Source organism: Berghia stephanieae, chromosome 7 (genome assembly GCF_034508935.2).
Source record: "Berghia stephanieae isolate SIO BIC M18660-M18661 chromosome 7, UCSD_Bste_1.3, whole genome shotgun sequence".
NCBI classification, from domain to species: domain Eukaryota; kingdom Metazoa; phylum Mollusca; class Gastropoda; order Nudibranchia; family Aeolidiidae; genus Berghia; species Berghia stephanieae.
The window spans coordinates 38,917,344-38,925,059 of NC_088366.1; the positions used below are offsets into that span (position 1 = coordinate 38,917,344).

General features: G+C 39.1%; 1 protein-coding gene across 2 annotated transcripts in view; it reads left to right on the forward strand.

Annotated features, from left to right (window-relative positions):
* Positions 1 to 7,716, forward strand: part of LOC144977207 (lysosomal phospholipase A and acyltransferase-like) — a 99,334-nt gene that overhangs the window by 30,239 nt on the left and 61,379 nt on the right. For both annotated transcript variants that reach the window (XR_013646277.1, XM_078922164.1), the window contains exon 5: positions 6,775 to 6,899. Coding sequence is in view for 1 of the 2 variants with exons in the window: in XM_078922164.1 (XP_078778290.1) it covers positions 6,775 to 6,899 (125 nt within the window). In the remaining variant the exon portion in view is untranslated. The remainder of the gene's footprint in view (positions 1 to 6,774; positions 6,900 to 7,716) is intronic.

A 7,716-nucleotide genomic window follows, 5' to 3' on the forward strand; every position in this document is an offset into this window, starting at 1 on the left:
TGGCAAACGGTCTCGAGGCAACACGGGTAAATATTCACAATCTTACCACGTCTGCCATTGATCTCACTTTCTGTGATCCTACACTAGCTCCAGAGCTCTCCTTGACTGTGATCGATGACGATCACGGTTCTGACCATTTTCCAGTCTGCCTCGACATCACCCCAACTTCAAGGGCCCCACAGCCCAAACGTTGGAGTGTACGGCGAGCAGATTGGGAAACTTTCTCACAGGAGTGTCACAGACTCCTTACGACAGGGTGGACAGCTATGACAAATTCAAAAATATTTTAACAAATATCTGCAGCTCGACAATACCAACAACCTCTGGAAGACCAAGAAAACACAATCCCTGGTTTACAGAGGAATGTCGAGCGGCCCTACGGGAGAAGAAAAAAGCATACAGGAAAGCGATGAGATTCCCAATCCCTGAGAATTTCGCAACATTTAGGAAACTACGAGCAAAGTGTAGGAAGATCTTCCGAGAAAATAAACGGAGATCCTTCCAAAACTTTGTCTCAAAAATTAATAGCCAGACACCCCTGAATAGGTGTGGAAGATGTTACGGAAACTGAAGGGATCCGATAGTGATTCACTAAATCACTTGATACGTCCCGATGGATCCTGGCTGAAACAGAACAAGAAATTGCCAACACTCTGGCCGAGAGGCTGGTGCACAGCTCCTCGTCTGCACACCACACACCACAATTTCTGCGCCATAAACAAAACGCAGAAAACACACCAATAAACTTTACATCTACAAACACTGAAGACTACAACAAACCATTTACACTTGAGGAGTTGGGTGCCTGCCTCCGTGACACAAATGTCACAGCACCGGGTCCTGACAACATCAGTTATGAAATACTCCGACATCTTCCACAAGATAGTCTGGTTGTCCTTTTGAATATCTATAACAAGATATGGACAACACAGACTTTTCCACCTAGTTGGAATCTGGCCACCGTGATTCCAATCCCAAAACCTGGGAAAGACCATTCGGACGCTTCAAACTACTGACCAATCTCCCTCACCAGCTGCCTATGCAAGCTGATGGAGAAAATGGTCAACAAGCGTCTGATGTTCTACTTGGAACACAACAACTCCCTCTCCGACCTCCAATGTGGCTTTCGAAAGAACAGATTAACTGTTGATCACCTTGTTCGACTAGAGAGCTTCATTCGTGAGGCCTTTGCCAAAGGTGAGCACTTGGTAGCAATCTTCTTTGACCTTGAGAAGGCCTTTGACACAACTTGGAAATTCGGAATCCTCAAAGATCTGCACAATCTTGGTCTACGAGGAAACCTTCCAATGTTTGTCAGAGCATTTTTAAACAACAGATCCTTTCAGGTCAAAGCAGGATCCACCTTTTCTGATCCATTTGATCAGGAAGAGGGAGTTCCACAGGGTAGCATTCTGTCTCCCATTCTGTTTGAGATTAAAATAAACTCAATAGTGAATGCAATGAGACAGAATGTTGACTGTTCCTTATATGTTGATGACTTTCTTGTATGCTATCGAAGTAAATCGAGTATGGACACAGTTACAACTCCAACTAAACAAACTGTCGGAGTGGGCAAATCTCAATGGTTTCTCCTTCTCCCCATCAAAAACAGTAGCTGTCCACTTCTGCCGAAAACGCACTTGCATTAGACAGCCTGACCTTTATCTCAACAATTCCAGAATTGAGGTAAAGGACGAAGCCCGATTCCTGGTTTGATCTTTGATAGGAAACTAAATTTCCTCGCCCATATCAAAGATCTCAGACTGCGATGCATGAAAGCAATGAGAATAATGAGAGTTCTGTCGAGCATGGAATGGGGTTCGGGCACAAACACTCTTCTAAAGATATACCGAACCCTTATTCGATCAAAACTGGACTACGCATCTTTTGTATACGGCTCTGCAAAACCATCCTACTTAGGCATGCTGGACCCAATTCATCATCAGGGACTGCGCTTGGCACTCGGGGCTTTCCGCACTTCTCCAGTGGCAAGCCTTTATGCTGAGGCAGATGAGCCACCTCTCCATCTCAGGAGGAAAAAACTGGCTCTCCAGTATGTTACTAAGGTCACATCGCTGCACGACAACCCAGCACACAAACATGTACACTACACGGATAGGACACTAGAAGAAAAATTTCGCAAGCACCCAAAAATGACACCACCATTAGGTTGCAGAATAAAAAAAGACATCGCAGACATGAACATCAGTCTAGATAGGATACATCCATACGTCCAGGCAAAGACACCACCATGGTCCATACATAGACCAAACATAAATTTGGACCTAACAAAACTGGAAAAATCACAGACCCACATATTTACAAACAGACACTAAAAGCAATATTACAAACATACAAAAACCATACTCACATATTTACGGATGGTTCAAAGAGCGCAGATGCAGTAGGATGTGCCTATCACTCATCGGAAGGCACAGGATCACTTCGCCTGGATAGAAATGTTTCAATCTTTACAGCGGAATCGAGAGCAATCCTAAATGCTCTCCGTTTGGCTGAGAGATCGATTAAAAATAAATTCTTGATCTTGTCTGACTCGCTGTCCGTACTTAAGGGGATCTCAAATTTTATTGCACCGATCCAAGACTCATAAGTATCTTGGAAGGTGCAAATAAATTATTTATTAAGAAAAAGAAAGTTTGTTTTCTCTGGGTACCTAGTCATGTGGGTATCCAGGGAACGAAGAAGCGGATCGACTGGCAAAAGAGGCGGTGAGCCAAGAATTACAAGAGGGCAGTAAAATCCCACACGCGGATTTAAAGATCAATATAAAAAAACATGTCCGAAAGGAATGGGAACGATCCTGGAGTCGAGATGTACATAACAAATTAAAACAAATTAAAAGTGACCTCGGCCCCAGACCCAACTCGGGCTAAAAAGAAGAGACGAGGTAAAAATAACTCGACTCCGGATCGGACATACTGCCCTCACTCACCGTTTCCTTCTGGAGAGGGATGAAAAATCCCTCTGCAGAAGATGTAACTGTGACCTGACAGTTCAACACATTTTAATTGAATGTACAGAATTAGAACAGATAAGGTCACAACATTATGATAACAGAGACTTGAAGTCTCTGTTCCAGTCGGTCGATCCGCTTACAATTTTAACGTATCTGCAGGAATGTGAACTCCTGCAGAAATTGTAAATAATATTTTTACTTAACAAACATGTAACTATTATGATTTTATAAAGATTTTATTACAACAGTACACGTTTTGATCAGCTATGGCCCCTCAGGGCCGATAAAAGATTGATAAAAGACAGAAACGGGCGCTTAAATGACCTAAATAGTGTCGAAAGCGCCGTTAAACACCTAAAAACAAACAATCTCTCTATTTGCTACCGACACACATGCATATCTCCGGTTCTTATTTCTCAGTCTCTATATTTCTTTGGTTCCGTCCCGATGTAAGACAGAAAAAAAAAAATAATGCGAAATAATTATTTTTCTTCGAAATATATATTCTTCTTCGAAAGCTCTCACACCACCGCACCGCCTCTTCTTCTTCTTCTTCTTCTTCTTCTTCTAGTATAAACTTAATCCAATTTAACGAAAGAATCACTTCGTAAAATTGAACACAAACAGGAGCGAAGATGCGCAGCTTCCCGTGTCGAGCACTAGACGTCTAGATACACATCCTTCAAAAGGGTAGGAATTGTTCTCTTCCTTTCATTTTACAACTAACTCAGACCTGGGATCTCAAATAATTGGGATTTTTTTTTTGATACCATAAAATAGGGACCTCGTTATAAATAAGTAGGGGAAAGTGACATGATTTGACTAGTCAATTGACGTGTCATATCTGTGTTGTGTCCATATTTTTGTCATGTTGTGTCTATTTTCGCGTGTTCAAAAAGTTCCGACAATTTTTTCACCAACCATTTACAGGCCTGATTTTCATCATGAGTGTCCTTATATTTCTTGAGCAGTTCTTTACTACGATTTGTCCAGCATGGGATATATTGTTTTCGGAAACTCCTTGGTATGTGTTTCTTTGACACGTATTTTCAGTGGCTTTAGAGAATGCATCCCAGTGAGCCTTTCGGAAGTTCCATCTGGGTTTCGGTATTGATTGTATCATGGGGATCTGACTGAATGCCTGTTGTTATCAAGACGGGGTGATGTGGGCTATTTGGAAGGACCTCTCTTGTTGCATGTATTGGATTTCCATTTTTATTTTTTTGAGACAAAGGCAAAGTCTGGGACGAATTAGTTTTTCCATCTTGCTGATTTCAGTGTAACTTTTTTCTTCGGGTTGTATAGCAGTGTGAGTTCTGATTGATTGGCCCATGTACTTAATCATTTTTGGAGTACCCCTAATCCTAGTGATGGCTATTAGTCTGCTAAGATAATGGAGGGATGGTGAATGTTTGTTTTGGGAGGGGACAGCCAATTTTGATTTGGGGGTATATAAATGTTTGTTATTGATGTGTCACCAAATTTGATAGTAGATTTCTGTGTCCCTTTTTGTTGTGTGAGACCTCTGAGGTCCAATAATTGGTCTGCCGCTCTTTGCGTATGTGATAATATCGTATTGTTTATGGTTTTGTTGGTTAATGGCGGAGTAGCCATTGGTAGTGTATCTTGAGGGTGCAGCATTATTGTCTAGATGTGTTTCCTGGAGAAGCGCTTCACCAACATTGTGTGAGTCAGGTATTTGTATTTTGGCCATGGAACTCCCTTCAACATTGAGGGAAAGTATTCTGATTCTTGCACCAATTTCGATGGGGGGTAGAGGATTAGTGTTAGTGAGTGTTGGAGTCTAGTTCACTTATCTTGTCTGTCGGACTTCCTACAGCCGACACGCAGTCCTTTTTATGCTGGGTGACGACAGCGCCAGTATGTCTTCTGTTCGTATTCTTCATTGTGGAGATGTGGGTCCAGGAGAAGGCAGGCCTTGTCTCAAGTGTTTTCCATGACTATCAGAATACTTTATGTATATAATAATTTAAAAAAAACATTTTAAATATTTATAAAATGGCTCTTGTAGTACCTAAATTCAGCTCAACTACTAAAATTTTCAGTTTTGCTTGATTTCCACATTTTAGGGGGTAGTGGAACTTAAGAAGCCTCGTGCGTGAAAATTATAGGCCCTAGATGTACAAATTTGACTTATATTCAAGCTGATTTGTGTAGATAGTTTTTAAAAGCTCTAGAAAGCCCAGGTTGTCCATTTTTATTTTTTGTTCAAATGGAAAATGTAGGCAGATTTTGAGGTTTTTCATGTTTTACAGAGATAAACGCAACTCTAAGTCACTATTGATAATTTTATACGTTGCATCAACTAAATATGCACCTACATGTATAACAAAATAACATGTATTTTAGGTTTATAATTTATACAGTCGTTTACAAAAGAAACTAGACAGTTTGTTTTCGCCAATTGTTCCAAACTGGTTGGAACAATTACAATGACATGTGCATATTTGGAAATAAGACGTTTTCTTTTGGTGTATAATTTATTGAATTTGAGTTAACCATTGAAAAGTCCCAGATAATTAAACCAGTCATTAAAAATCTAATTTGCAAATTTGAGCACAAAATTGAAATCATTACACACGATGCATTTCAGTATTTTGTATGTCCACCGTTTGAATTGATCAATGTCACATCTCTTTGCCTTATTGATGATATCAGTTAATGGGCTGTTTCTGCTGATACATCATTCCAACTTGTATTTATTCTGACAAACATTTAATCGAATTTTGTACAGCATTCTTGATTTCTTTTTTTTTTTTTTAAAGCTTTTTTTTCATAAAATCTCACTTATGTTCAATGGGATTGATATCAGGTGACACATCTGACCATGGGTTGAATACCCTTACACTTGAATCGTTTAGGAAAACAGATATTTATTGTTGAGCCCTATGTTATGAGTTATCACTACTTAATTATTCTGATTCTGAATAAATGGGATGACGATTTTTACAAGACTATCTGTGATGTGTAGGTCTGAGTTGAGTCTTTGGTTGATACGTATTAGCTCAGTTCTTTTACCACCTATTATCACTCCCCGCACAATTACAGATCCAGATCCTCGATGTGTTACTTCAATGATGCTTTCGTCATCGAAACGTTCACCTTGTCGTCGATGGCAGGAAATTCAAATCTGTTTGTCTCTAGAATCAACTTCAAAAAGCAATTCGTATGTAAACAGGACACCGTCCCGCATTTTCTGATCCCAGTCCTGATGTTTATATGCTCATCTCAGTCGAACAACTTTTGTGCAAAGAACATTTGGTGTGGCAACTGATACATAGTAATGCTTATGTGAAATTAATATCTGAAATTTATATTTTATGTTCGAGCACACGTTTGTCGCCGGCATCTACTCCTCATTTTTGTCAATAAAGGCATGCAATTCATCAACAGAAATATAATTTTGTCTACTTCTTTAAGATATATACCACATACCCCTTTCTTTTCTCTTATAGCAAATACAAACTGAGGGAGCATATAGACACCCATCAATTACTTTTTTTTCCCCTAAGCGGATTTTGGTCAATTTTTAGTATGATGATCAGCGTAAATTGTGCAACCAAATATGTCAAATTTAGCTTGGTGGGTACCAATTTCTTCCCGGTAACCCTATCTTTTAGCTCAAATCTACTGAACTATGTCTCTCTTGATCATACTGAAATATTGTATTTCAATATTTTTTATTTTCTGGTTTTTGGAAGCATCATGTTTTCAGAAGTTTGTTTTGCGATATCTGACTGACTTTTTTTTCTGCTATTTTACCTCCTTTCCTGAAGACTTCGGTACAATAGAACAACCCACAAAACAGCCGACTCAGAAGGAACCGAGTTCCAAGTTCCTGGTTGGGGAGAGACAACGTCAGTGGAATGGCTGGACCCATCTTCCCATTATGTGTCTTCTTGTGAGTTGCCCTAACAGGGATTCCAGCTTTTCTCTTTCCTGTGTTTCCCTTTTGGTTGCAGCATATTTTATTTAGTTTTTTGTTTTTCCTTATATGTATACTCTTCTATATATATAATTATAATTACTAACATTATGTATCTCTATCAATGTCCTTCCCAAAGACTGGCATACAATAGAACGAGCCATACAACATTAAACACTGATGGTGTAGAAATACGAGTTCCAGGCTGGGGGCAAACAGATTCCGTAGAATGGCTTGATCCTACTTCACATTTTCTTGCTCCTCGTCAGTTTTTGGCACTTGGATTTGGGTTCAAATCTTTGTTTACTTATATTTTTGTTTCTGGTTTCGGTTTATAAATCTCATTTTTTTTTTTTGACTAATTATTTTTTCTGCCACTATTTCAGTAAAATCAATTTAGGCACAAATCGGTATACTTGGTCTCATTCGGATTTTCCCCAAGACTGCCCTTTCCGGACAGTGATTAATTATTTTGCTTTAGTTTATGTGTTACCATTTTTACCTAGAGAGCAGCAACTTTGATTGCTTGAACGATTATGATTTAAAGGAAATTCAGCTTTGCAGTTCGAAGTGGAAGGGTCGAGAAGGTAAACTTACAAGAGGTAAAACTACATAAATAATGACAAGGTTGTATTGTAAGTAAAATTCTCGAGTTTTTTGTCAAATTAACAGAGTGACCAGCAAGGTCGTAAATGTGTAACTTTTACGTCTTGGTCGTAAAAGTCGTAAATGGTCATTAATTTGCATCTATGGTCGTGAAGTAGTTAAAGATTCAAAGAATTAATATTTTAAA